General features: G+C 44.8%; 1 protein-coding gene across 1 annotated transcript in view; it reads left to right on the top strand.

Moving 5' to 3' along the window:
* The window catches only part of tmem8b (transmembrane protein 8B), a 66,428-nt gene extending 53,487 nt beyond the window's left edge, over positions 1–12,941 (top strand). Inside the window, exons 8-11 of the mRNA XM_079271067.1 lie at positions 1,362–1,540; positions 2,237–2,383; positions 8,635–8,751; positions 12,361–12,941. Of these exons, the coding sequence (XP_079127193.1) occupies positions 1,362–1,540; positions 2,237–2,383; positions 8,635–8,751; positions 12,361–12,696 (779 nt within the window). The 3' untranslated portion in view covers positions 12,697–12,941. The remainder of the gene's footprint in view (positions 1–1,361; positions 1,541–2,236; positions 2,384–8,634; positions 8,752–12,360) is intronic.
* Positions 12,942–14,052: the final 1,111 nt, after the last annotated feature.

The raw sequence follows: 14,052 nt of genomic DNA on the forward strand, positions 1-14,052 counted from the left end.
AGTCGGCGTGTTTTTCTATTTCCCTCTTTTGTTTATTGATTTGAATTTGTGCACAATTCAAAAATGTGAACTAAATTCAGATTCAGTGGTCCATTTATGTCTTCTTTTGATTCTATTTTAATGTCCGCTTTATTATCACATTGCATTCACATTCTCCAAACCCAGCAATATAAGCCATGTACCAACAGAGTAAAGCAAGACGTTTGATAGTGGAGAAATAAGTGTACAAATGTGGTGTGAACTCAACAAATGCCTTTAATTATTAATCAGCAATTAATAATTAGCAAAAAAAAGTGTGACCATGGATTAATTATTTGAAGTGATTTTCAGTGGTCAAAAGCTTTTTTGTATTTATTTTTTTAATACAAGATAAGATACAACTTCCTGAGAGGAAACTGGGTCATCACCGGTGCAAAGAATTTCTAATTTGCTGGAAAATGCGTCATGCAGAGTGAGGAGGAAATGAGAGAGCGAGGTGGGATGGCACGGTTCTCTTTTCCAGAGTTCAACTGGCAATATAGTGTGTGCCCCTGTCCCCAACGAGTCACACAGCGGCCTGGTATTAATCTTCTCACATAAGCCAACGAATCGCGCTCTTAATTACCAGCAGGTTTTCAATAAAATATGAGCTTATGAAACTAAACAAAGCATGTCCTCTGAGGCCTTTTTTTTTTTTTTAATCCTGCCTTTGATCTTCTTTTATCAGAGCTGCTTTCTCTTCAGTTAAATCCATTGTCATACCTCATATGTGCGACTGCTTCCTGGCAGACGCTTTGCATGCAGCACTTGCCCTTGGCCCGTCTTGCGATGCAAACTCCCCCATCCCGGTCCAACAGCGCTCACGAATATTTAATTTGCGCTGTCTCATCCAATCCACCACTTGATACGGATCCAATTCGAGTGTCAAAGCGGGGGGCGTTTTAACATAGGAGGGAGTTCACACCAGGAGGCTCCATTATTTACGGGATAAACAACTTCACACATATCTGCTTTTGATTGTTGTTGTTTTTGTTCACAGAGGAATGTCTGTTTGTGCGGAAGGGCCGATGAAGCGTTTATCTCGTTGCGAGATAAATATTTGACGCATTTTAAGTGGTACTGTTAAATTCTGAAAGGGAATGAGCTTTTGAAACAAACTGATTCATCCACAGAAGAATTCCTTCTCATCCATTCAGCCGAAAGATTTAAGAAGACCTTCCTAAAAGTTTATTTAGAGTTAAAGGAAGTCGGAAACGCTTCAACTCTATTTTTTTTATACCTTTAAAGCTTGCAAAAAGCTGTTAGATCTTTACTTTCTTAGATCATCACACAGTACTGACTGTGTGTGTGTGTGTGTGTGTGCATGTGTGTGTGTGTGTTAGGCTGGGATGGCTGGGGATGCACGGACAACTCGGAGGCCTACTCCTACAGTTTCCAGCTCCTCTCCACTCTGCTGCTGTGCCTCAGCAACCTGATGTTCGTCCCGCCCGTGGTCATCGCCGTCCGAAGCCACTACCTGCTGGAGGCCTCGGTCTATATCTTCACCATGTTCTTCTCCACTGTGAGTGACTGCCACGGAAGAACAAAACCGGTGCATGTTCTATCCTATATAAAAATTTAAAATAAAACCTGAACAATTACCGCTTCATCTGCAGCTAAACTTGACTTGAGTTATCTGTAAGTAAGACGAAAAGCAGCAAACATGGGTGCAAACATTGGGCAATTTTAAATATCAAAAACAAATCAATTGGCTTTGTAAATGTTTAACAAGTAAAGGATATGTACTCGTTTGTTAGGTGACTTTCAGAACAACTTGAGCCCTGCATGAAAAAAAAACAGCCCTGTAAAGACACGGACAAGATGACTCCAGACATCTAAGATTTGTGTAGACGGTTAAAAATAAATAGTATTTTTATTTTTTGTACTACTGCTTGGTTAAAAAACAACAATTTCAGAAATGTAAGAATTGATCACAGACAAAGAAAGAGTTTGTTTTTTTATGCAGTGGTGACTGTAACAGAAGACCGATTTGGGGCTAAATTTAGACCAAACCAGAAAGATCTATCACTTTGTCTGAGAGTCGTTGGGATAAGCCGACGACCGCAGCTCGTCAAACAATAGCGTGCACGTTAGCTGTTGTCAAGTAAGAACAAACTCACTACAAAAAAATATATCCTAATTGTACTGATGTTTTTTGTCCCTGTCACATCTGCTCGCTGCTTCAACCACCCGCTGCCTCCTCCCTCTCCTCTGACAGTTCTACCACGCATGCGACCAGCCGGGCATTGTGGTCTTCTGCATCATGGAGTACGACGTCCTGCAGTTCTGTGACTTCCTCGGCTCGCTCATGTCGGTGTGGGTCACTGTCATTGCGATGGCCAGGCTAAAGTCCATCATCAAACAGGTGGGTAGCCAAGCTCTACCTAATTATCCTTGAAGAAGAGTCAAGTGATGTAGCTGAAAGGAAGAAAAGGGACTATTTTAATGGCACTGTAGTTTGTCCTGATACGTGTGTGCTTTTCGATATGAGAAGTCGAGCACACTACATCTACAGTGCACGACAAAGTGTAGGAGCCTTGAGCTATCTGATCGTTTATTACAGATCAGATCGCTGCTTTTTTTTAACAAGCAGCACACCGTCCGATCCGGCCACATGAAAGGCTCTGATTGGCTCGGTTGTGTCTCCAAGTGCGGCTACAGCAAGAACTTCAGATGATGGGCGGCGATTTGTACGTCAAAAAACGTATGTCTGCAGTCATGCGTTGAACGAGAGCTCCATGTTGTGATGGTTGTTTAGTGAGGTGAACCCCGCAGCAAAGAGGTGATGGCGGACTGAGAAGTAGAGCAGTGACGGAGAGATTTCAATGGGTACCGCATATGCCTCAATCTTTAGTTAATAATCAGAAGATCAATGTGCTCTGAATTCCGCGGTTGTTGACATATTGTGGTGGATAGCAGTAAACACTAACAGGTGCACCTTGTCCCTGGGTCACTCCCTGGCTGCACACCAAGAGGGAGCAGTCTCAGGGAAAGTGTGTGTGTGTGTGTGTGTGTTCATGTCCATAAATGACACACCGAGAGAGAGAGGGGGCGGAGTAGTGGGAGGGAGGGAGTGTATACGAACATCTGCTGTCCTCTAGAGTTTTCATTTTTTGCTGAGCGCTGCAGAACACAGCCACTAATCAAATCGCACATGTCAGGACTGGCAAGTGGAGCTTTGTGTGTTTGTGTACTAGAGAGAGACGGTGTATGTGTGTGTGTGTGTGTTTGTGTTTGTGTATGTGTGTTTGTTTGTTTGTTTGTTGAAGTCCATGACCGCAGCAGCAGTAGAGGGTGAAGGACCCAAGGGCCGAGATAGTGTGTGTGTGTGTGTGTGAATTTTGCCAGCTAACACCGTGACTTAATCATGACGTCTGTTGTAAAAGGGTCTATACATGTATACATGCATGTTTGGGGGCCCCTGTGCGATCCAGCAGTGCAGTATGACTGATTACTGTTGGCGCACCGAGTCCTCGGGCTGCACCACGCTGCTGCTCTCCTCCTTGGTCTGTGCCAATTAGTGCTGTTCTCCTGCAGCATGGGTCATCCCTTTCCCGCTGAAAAATCCCCCCAATTTCTCCTCATGTTTCCTTCCAGACAGAATAACGCAGACCTCAGGCATCCTGGAGAGGCTTAAGTTCTCCCAACGCATGTGTAGCACAGCTTATTGATTTTTTCAACTCTCACTTTATTTCTTTTATATCCTGTGGCTTTATGTCAAATTGTGAGCTTGGAAAAAAAAAAAAAAACCTAAACTTGCATTATTTATAGCACGGGCTCTCAATAATATTCTGCAAGCACTTATGTACAGTATTCCAGCACTAATGCATTAAACTGATACCATGTTTACAAAATTACAGGCTTTCACCTTTTTTTGTAATCACAGATTTGCACGCTACTGCTAAAAGCCAGCTCGTGTAGTGGCAGTTGACATTAGAGGATATGGTTGGCATCTTTTCTCTCAATGCTTTCTGACTTAAATGTAGCAATTCCATTCGTACAGAAGATGTAAGTAAATGTTTAACAAATATATTGTTTCATTTTGAAAAAAATATATGCTAATCTCCTTAAATACTGCACTGTAGCTTTGTATTACTCAAACAGGAGTAAATAGTGCATTTGTTGAGGACTATTTTCAGTGGCAAACTAATACACAGTGCTCTGGTGCATATTGTATATGTGGGATTGAGTCTAAATAAACAGGTGTGTAGGATAATGAAGGGACATGTCACCCAGTTCAACAGTGTGGCTCATTGATATGTTTTTATTATCTTTGGCTCAACAATGAAGCTCTATGGGAGAGAGGAATACGATATATTCAGTGGGATTGGTTGATAATAAGAAAAATATAGAATATCTCCAGTCCCAGTTGTTAATTAAATATAGGTTTCAAAATTAGCTTTCTTGCTAAGCTAAGAACAAACTGTTACCACTTTTGACACTAGAGTTCGTTGTGCATTACAATAGGGACTTGTACCAAATGATTGTGGCTGTCAGGATCCAGGATCCCTGTCTGACCCGTTGGGTGTTTCCCCTGATCTCCTCTCCTCATGTGTTCTGTCATTCCCCTGTTTGTTATTGTGTGCCATGTGCTCTGTGTTTGTCCTCTGCCTCCAGACACCTCCCATGGCCGCACCCTTGATTGTGCACAGCTGAGGACACTCCAGCCGATCACCTCCTGCAGCCTGACACACCAGACTCAGGGCCCACTAATGAGTCTCCTGCCTCTATATAAACTCTGGTCCTGCAGTCTGGGGTTGTCAGGTCGTACCGTCTTCCACCCGCTGTAACCCCGTGGCATCCTCTGCCCTCCTTGTGTTTATAGATTACACTCCGCCGCTCTGCCCTCCTTGTGGTCTACGGATTACACTCCGCCGCTCTGCCCGCCTTGTGTTAAACGGACTACACTCGCCGTCAACCCACCAGCCCTCCGGTGTCGAGCCACGGCCCTCACACCGTCGATCTGCCACTCGGGTGTTGGACCACGGGCTCCACACCTGCACGCACAGTCTAAATAAAACCTGTTAATATTCACTTCTGTCTCCTGTGGTCTTGCGTTTGGGTCCTACCTGTGAACTCCCATGACAGAACGACCTGACCATAATGGACCCAGCAACCACAGGAGCAGCTACGCTGCGCAGCACTACCAGGCTGCTGGAGGAGATGAGAGGTTTCGCTGCTGAGGTTTCTCGGATTGGCTGGTGCGGGCAGGAACTAGCCCGGACAGTCAAGTCTCCACCAGTTCCAGCACCCGCACTATTCCCGCCTGTCCTCGCTCCGCCGTTCTGGGAATCCCCCGTGCCGGCTCCGGATCCCTACGACGGAACACTGGGGAAGTGCCAGGGCTTCCTGTTGCTATGCCAACGGGTATTTGACCGTCAGCCTCAGACTTTTGCCTCGGACGGGTCCAAGGTGTCCTACGTGGTGGGATTACTGCGGGGAAGGGCTTTGGACTGGGCCGCGGGAACGTTAGGTTTTGAGCGGCCTAATACTGTGGGTTATGTGGACTTTGTGGCGGATCTGATGAGAGTTTTTGACCCTCTGGGGGTCTCTGATTATATGGCCAAGCACCTTCTCAGCCGGAGACGGAGCCAAGCAAGTGTAGCGGAACACTCGGTGGCCCCTCCGGCTCCCCGTATTCGGACGGCATTGCAGCCAGCTCCTGTTCCTGCCACCTCTTCGCCGCAGCCAGCTCCAGTTCCTACCGCCTCTGCGGCACAGCTTTCCCCAGTCCCGGCCGCCGCCGTCTCCGAACTGCGGCGACCTCCAGTCCCGGCCGCTGCCGTCCCAGAGCAGCAGCGACCTCCAGTCCCGGCCGCCGCCGTCTCCGTACCGCGGCGACCTCCAGTCCCGGCCGCCGCCGTCTCCGTACCGCGGCGACCTCCTGTCCCGGCCGCTGCCGTCCCAGAGCAGCAGCGACCTCCAGTCCCGGCCGCTGCCGTCCCAGAGCAGCAGCGACCTCCAGTCCCGGCCGCCGCCGTCTCCGTACCGCGGCGACCTCCTGTCCCGGCCGCTGCCGTCCCAGAGCAGCAGCGACCTCCAGTCCCGGCCGCTGCCGTCCCAGAGCAGCAGCGACCTCCAGTTCCCGCCGCTGCCGTCCCAGAGCAGCAGCGACCTCCAGTTCCCGCCGCTGCCGTCCCAGAGCAGCAGCGACCGCCGGAGCACCCGTGTCCGGAGCCCTTCTGCCCTCCCGGCCGTCCGCCGGAGCACCGGTGGCCGACGCTCTTCGGCACCCCCGTGGCCGGTCAGATCCTGTCACCCCTCCTCCGGACCCCCGCCGCCCACCCTAGTCGGCCTTGTAGCTGTGGGGACATCCCTCCTCCGGACCCCCTCCACCCGCCCTGTTTTGTGTCTTGTTGTACGTCTGGAATCCGTTCCTTAAGGGGGGGTACTGTCAGGATCCAGGATCCCTGTCTGACCCGTTGGGTGTTTCCCCTGATCTCCTCTCCTCATGTGTCCTGTCATTCCCCTGTTTGTTATTGTGTGCCATGTGCTCTGTGTTTGTCCTCTGCCTCCAGACACCTCCCATGGCCGCACCCTTGATTGTGCACAGCTGAGGACACTCCAGCCGATCACCTCCTGCAGCCTGACACACCAGACTCAGGGCCCACTAATGAGTCTCCTGCCTCTATATAAACTCTGGTCCTGCAGTCTGGGGTTGTCAGGTCGTACCGTCTTCCACCCGCTGTAACCCCGTGGCATCCTCTGCCCTCCTTGTGTTTGTGGATTACACTCCGCCGCTCTGCCCTCCTTGTGGTCTACGGATTACATTCCGCCGCTCTGCCCGCCTTGTGTTAAACGGACTACACTCGCCGTCAACCCACCAGCCCTCCAGTGTCGAGCCACGGCCCTCACACCGTCGATCTGCCACTCGGGTGTCGGACCATGGGCTCCACACCTGCACGCACAGTCTAAATAAAACCTGTTAATATTCACTTCTGTCTCCTGTGGTCTTGCGTTTGGGTCCTACCCGTGAACTCCCATGACAGTGGCGACTGTGGCTGGAGAGCAGGTCCGTCCTTCAATCAGAGGATCGGCAGTTCAATCCCCGGCTCCACAGTCGCATGTTGATGTGTCCTTGAGCAAGGACACATCACTTGACCCCAAAATTGCTCCTGTAGCTGTGCCATACGGTGTGTGAATGTGATAGAATCTGAATTGTAAGTCTGCTAAATCAGTGATTCTCAACTGGTGGGTCGTGACCCAAAAGTGGGTCGCGGACCCGTTTTCAGTGGGTCGCGGGCCTTTGCCTGACAAAAACAAAAAAAAAATTGTGATTTTATTTTGAAGGGCATTTTTTATGCAGCGGAATTATTCCAGCATTTACGGCACTTGTTCAGTGGTGCAGGAAAAACACTGACCAATGCGTTGTGAATCACATCACGTGATGCAGCTCAGCCAATCAAATATGGGCATTCTGACAAGTTTCCTGACTTGAGTGAGATGTACACACGCCGTGACACACGGGGAGGGACGAGCATACAGAAGGCAGAGCAGGACTATTGAAGTGTGAGTTGTGAAAGTCAAATCATAGGACGATTTCCAAAAGAGAAAATGACCAGAGACCAGAGTCATTAGACTCATGTAAGTGAATTCTTCCAACACTACTTTCTCTTTTTAGAAGATGAGAAAAATATAATATTGTGGCTTTTTCACTTCACCCTGAATGAACTGAATTTAAAGCTGCAGGGCAATTCAGTGAACATAATTTATCTAAAATGAATTGTATTACGTAATTTATTCTTTAATCCAGCCGTTATTTTACTTGAAATGAGAAGAACATTTATTCATGTATTTCTATGTATTATTTATAATCCATCCAGTTAAATTTGAAAAATGAGAATATTTGTTAAAATATAATTGATGTGTACTTTCTTTATTTGATTTGACGGTTTACTACACAGACGTTAGACTTCTTGAACATAGATATACCCAAATTTTATATATATATATATATATATATATATATATATATATATATATATAATTTGAATATATAAATTTTATATATATGTATATATAATTTGGGTCGTGCGTCATTAAGGGGTGATGGTGGGTCCCGCAGCCAGACCAGTTGAGAACCACTGTGCTAAATGACTAATGTAATGATGTATTTCAATTCTTCTTTACTGCACTACTCAGTTTTCTCACTGAACTGAACTGACTTGCACCCACCCACTCCTTCTGTTTCCTGCCTGTTTGTGGTACATTCAAACTTTCTTTCTTTTTTTCTGCAATAACACAGTTCTACACTAGACCGCCATGAATGCGCCAGCTGTGTTAGGAAAAGTAGAATGCTCATTTCCAAAAAAAGCAAGAAAAAAAAGCAGGACACAGGTGCAGAAAGAATGAAAATGTCGTTCCACAAACACTGAATGAAAACCGTCTCCCGGTGTTTTGGTAAACGTCAATCATTACTCAAAGACTGCAAAGCTTTTGTCACCATTTTTCTCACACGTGAGGAGAACATTTGAATTGTAAAGTAGTTTTTCTCTCCAAAAGCAGCGATGTTCTGTTTCCAGACCACATAAACGTCTTCCTTTTTACTGGCGAAGTAAAAAAGTGTCAACAGTGTTTTATGGAGGGCTATTATTGATCCGTGTGTTTTCTGTCAAGGTGCTGTATCTGCTGGGGGCGATGTCTCTGTCCATGGCTCTGCAGCTAGACCGTCACGGTCTGTGGAACCTGCTGGGACCCAGTCTGTTTGCTCTGGGCATCATGGCCGTGGCATGGGTAAGAGCAACTCATGTATTCACTGCACAGTAGACCAGTAGCCTAAAGCTAAAATGGGTTTATTCCATAATGAGTTTACTTGCACCATAGTCGCTAGAGATGTGCGCGATTAGTCGACCAGTCAATTCATGGTTGCTACTATAACATTTAAAGATCATTGATCACGTCTTTTTGCCGCTGATACTAATTGATGATCATTGATGATCCATATTGGCAGAAACAGATCCCTTTGTTGTTTGATTATAGAAGTTGGTTTACAAGGCTACATTTTTTGCCACCATCCCAAAATCCTTTCAACGCTCTGAAGTTTGTAAAGCATCAAACATTTTAAATGTATCCTTTCACTTTGTTATAGTCAGTTATATATTTTTTTTCTTCATAAAAACACAAAATTCAAATGATAAGGAAAAAAGATTGTATTTTCATTGATTAAAACAAAGTTTGTCATTAGTAGTTTTATTGATGTATTATAATCTGCTCATAAACAGGTCATAATTCATCTCTAATATATATTTATGTTGTTATGAAAACATCTCCTTCAAACAACTTGATTTATTCAAGTTTCTCACCAACACTACATTTTACAGATTACATGTGAACACATTATGCTAACGTTATAATTTACATTCGCCCATTTTCACTGAACAGAGCCTGAACGCATCATAATGTAATTGAACGGAACCTTCGTTAGTTGTCCCTTCACGGTGCTGCTAACATTTCTAGCTCTCCTCCTTTCAATTTAAACACAGATTAGTTGTTTACAATGTAACATTATCAGAGATTGCTGATGAGAAAAGCATAAATGATGTCCTGATCTCATATTTTTACTGAATATTGACGGATAACGATGTCAGTAAAACTTTATTTCACACTGGGATGGTTAATGTTAAACTGTACAATTAATCTGTGGTTCACATGCACATCTCTGTATTTTCGAGGTAAAGATATGTTTTTACCCAAAAATATAATACAGTGTGTGAGTACAAGCTGACTTATAATGGAACTACAACCCATTATAAGTCAGCTTATACTTCCACTGACTCTTCTCCGAGTCATAATGTGCTCCCTGAACTGAGAAGATAAAAAATAATAGTCTTTCAGGCAAGGTTTCTTGAAAAAAGTAAAAATAAAAAATAAAAGTCTTTAACACCAAACCTCTGACATGAGTTTGAAAACAAGGTTTGTGGTTCCTTGGAGAAAGCTTCGCTTTGAATAAAGTGTGGGAGTTAGCTGTGAGAGTCACCGGGTCTCTGAGCTGGAGGATCCTACGGAAGCAGTGGAAGACGAAGCACTGTTTATTTCCACCATGTTAAACCCAGTTTAGCAGTTTTAGCACCAAAACTAGGAGATAGTATATTTTATCATAGAGGAGAACCTTTTTCTTGAGATTAACAACAGCGTTTCAGAATTCACGCATGCTACTACTGTATCAATGAAATGTGGATTAGAAGATTTACATGAAGCCATTGGCTTCCACTTTGGCTGGCTTTCCTTCGGTTGTGGCACATTTGTAATTCAATTACAGATGGCTTGTATGTTATTTGACAAATATAAAATATCACGGTCTGGTATACTGTGACAATATCTACAGAATGGTACACAGATTTTGTGCACTGCAAAAACGACAGACAGAGCCAAATAATCCCTCTATGGCGATGAACTCCACACTAACTAGCGCAGCGACGGCTCCATAAAAGGTCACTTGGATCTTATGCTAATGTGGCGTTTTTTTTGTTTTCTTCAAACCTGCATTCACGCTTTGATCGCTCGACACTTCATAATTTATCAGCTGCTCAATAGCGTACGTCTGCGTTTCAGCACTCTGTGCCGCCACGCCTCCGAGTTTGAGCGCCACACATTTTTCTACAAGAGCCCCCTTTCATTTCAACGTGTCATGTTCCTGCAAAGCCCCGACGTTCTGAACGTTCCGAGACACAACTGAATTAGATCAGTCAAGTGAAGGGCACGGGGGCGTCTGCTGCTTCACAGAGGTGTCAGCAGCAGTAGGGAGAAGTTAAATTATGTCAATGCCGAATATCCCCGGCCCTCCAAACTAAACAAGGTTTTATGCCTGAAAAGATCATCCAGGGCTGCAATTGTTTGTCTTAACTGGGGAAAAAACAAACGTGCAGATCCAAAATGTCTGGAGCAGCAAACAACACATTTCATGTTTTTCGTCACTTGGCTTCACATAGATTATTAGTCTTTAACCTAAAATGCATTTGGCATAGTAACTCAATCAGAGCCATTTTACCGACAGAATGCATCTAATTATTTGTGTCTCTCATGAACGGCTCACATTTCCCTCGACAGTGTCGGGATTCTTTATGGAAATGTTGAATAAAAATAAAAATCGAATAAAAGCAATCGGTGTTTATGAACCGATGAAAATAGAAACCAAATTCAACAACGAAGCACTCTCTGAACGCTGTTTAGGAAGAAACAAAATGTCCGAGTTACTCTGTGCCACAAGCTCGGCGACGAATGAGCTCATTGCTCTGTGTTAAACAAAAATAAACATCTTGTACATGTTACTGGTAGAAGAGAACGCGAGCGTAGATAACAAAAAAACAGCCAAAGCGGTGACTGTCCAATCACTGGTGACTCATTTAAAGACATCTGTCGGCTGATTATGATCATTGTGATGGACTTTACGCTGCGGCGGGAGGCATGAATGCAAATTTCAGACAATAAAAACCAACAGGGATTTATGAAGAATCCCGTCTCTCTCTCTCTCTCTCTCTCTCTCTCTCTTTCCCTCCAATCAAAGCGAACCGGCCTGCCGCTGCCTCACCCAAATCCCATTGGTCTCCATTTTTGAATGACTGCTCCCTGTGTGATCTCCCACTTCAATATCCCGCTTATACATGAAATGAGTTCATTAAATTAAGGAAAGAAGAACATTAAACGCGGGGGCCTTTGAGATCAACTAGAAAATAAATTAACTGTAGAATTGAATGGGTCCCTTGGTTTCCTAATAGTTTTCTGGAAATAAATTGACGCGCAACTGATTTTCTTAGAAAGTTTATTGGAAAGGAGTGTATTAATTTGAAACTCATTAGGAAAGAACACTGGACATTTCGCGTTTCTGTTTGATAAACTGAAGTTATCGCCCAGATTTCAACAATTTAAACTGCTGTCGGCAGGTTTTTCTCTATTTAGGAGAAAGCGTTTGGTGATACCTTTTAAGCACAGTACTGCCATAAGGGATCTTCTAACAGAGCATATGACATTAAATTCCTCTTCAAAGTAGTGTCAAGCCAACTGTTCATTCATACATTTTAATTCTTTCAAGTGTGTTTCTCTGGTTTAACGGTTTAGCGGTTACCTGAGTGAAATGTATTTCATTTTCTCTGGTCGGTGCATAGACTTTGTATGTAATCTACTCGCACGAATAATTCACGCCGCGTTTGGTGTGAACGCACCATTAGACTTAATGTAACTGTCATTTCCCAGCTCCCAAGTATAGTTATATTAATGTATCAAAAAACAAAGTATTCAATACTGCACGAATAAATACATTTAGACTAAAATGTGCTTTAATTAAACCTAATAAAAAAATTGGTCTGAATAGTGATGTTGAAAAACGTTGTTTTATGTGTCCGTCAGACGGTGCGCACCATCCGGCGGCGGCGTTGCTACCCGCCCACCTGGAAGCGCTGGGTGTTCTTCCTCTTCCCGGGCACCATGATTGCCACGTCAGCCGTGGCCCTCTACGCCTTCGTGGAGACGGAGGAAAACTACTTCTACATCCACAGCATCTGGCACATGCTGATCGCGGGGAGCGTGGGCTTCCTCTTGCCGCCCCGCGCCAAGCCCGGCGCCAAGGTGACCCCACTGAAGCGCCGCCGGGGCTGCGGATATCAGCTGTGCGTCAACGAGCACGAGGAGCTGGGCCTGGTGGACCCCGCCATCATCTCCATCAACAGCATCTGCACCAGCTGATAAACTCCCCATACACCCAGCCTTTTACCTTAGAGACACTTCATTGCCTTCTTTTACTTGGGAAATTCACACACGGGAAATTAAGCCAGAGAACTTGAAAAAGCAATGTAAATACTTTAATGCAGATGTGACACATTGGATTTTCTTTTCTTTTTTCTGGGGGGGAGGGGGGTTGGTATCGTCATGGTAATTACTATCAATACAACTGTAATTATTATTATCTATAGTTAAAGTTGTTCTGAAGAATTGTGGGTGTACAGTGGCACACTGTTGTTTGTGAATATGTATTTAAAGTCAAAGCTGAAACACTGCTGCTATCTGACGGTGACTGTAAAACTGCTTCTGTTGGTTATTTATTGGTGGTCCTGTGAACGGGCCAGTTATTATACTGTTGGGGGCCACAGATCAGGGGGGAGACGTGGGTGGGAGGGGGACATTTATCAAGGGCACGGCTTTTTCTGAAATTCTTTTCGAATATATCTTTTGCACTGAGACACAAAAAATGTTATTCTGTACATTTTTATAACAATATAAACTACAGTGGGCATCACAAATATAAAGCCTAGTCGTCATGTGGAATGTTAGACTGTCTTTTGCAATCGCAATGTATCGCTTTTACACGAATGTGCAGGTTGTTCTCGACGGTGAACAATTCCAAAGTCCAGCTGCCTGTTGTGAAAGATGAAGAGGGGAGGGCAGGATTATCACAGAGACCTCAAAACCAAGACCTCACCTCCCTGTTTCTTTTCTGACAGGACCTGTGTGACACCACATTCATAAACAATAAATGTTTTTCTTTCTTGCCTCGGTATCACTTCTGCTTTCAAAGCTTTTAAACAAAGTGCAACCGGTGAACCTCCCACAAAGACATCACATTGCAATCCCTGTCCTAATGGAAGCCAGCGGTACTCAGACAGTGAGATGAGACGCTGTCAACAGCGTCCTCCCAGGAATAGAGAGATAAATAATTGTGAGCGCAGCTTCAGAGCGTACTGTCGATATGTAGCCTCTCGCTTATATAATTCAATTCAATTTATTTTTGTGTAGCCCAAAATCACAAATTACAAATTTGCCTCAGAGGGCTTTACAATATGTACACATTTGACATCCTCTTATCCCAGAACCCTCACATCAGAACAGGAAAAACTCTCCAAAAAACCCCTTTAACGGGGAGGAAAGAGGAAGAAACCTGTGGGAGAGCAATAGAGGAGGGATCCCTCTCCCAGGATGGACAGAAGTGCAATGATGTCATGTGTAGAACAGGATAGTGAATTACAACACATTCAATGTAATTACAGCACATTCAATGTATGACACAACCACGACAGGAGGCAACACCTGGTCCAGGTAAACCCG

This window comes from Melanostigma gelatinosum (assembly GCF_949748355.1).
Source record: "Melanostigma gelatinosum genome assembly, chromosome: 6".
Classification (NCBI taxonomy): domain Eukaryota; kingdom Metazoa; phylum Chordata; class Actinopteri; order Perciformes; family Zoarcidae; genus Melanostigma; species Melanostigma gelatinosum.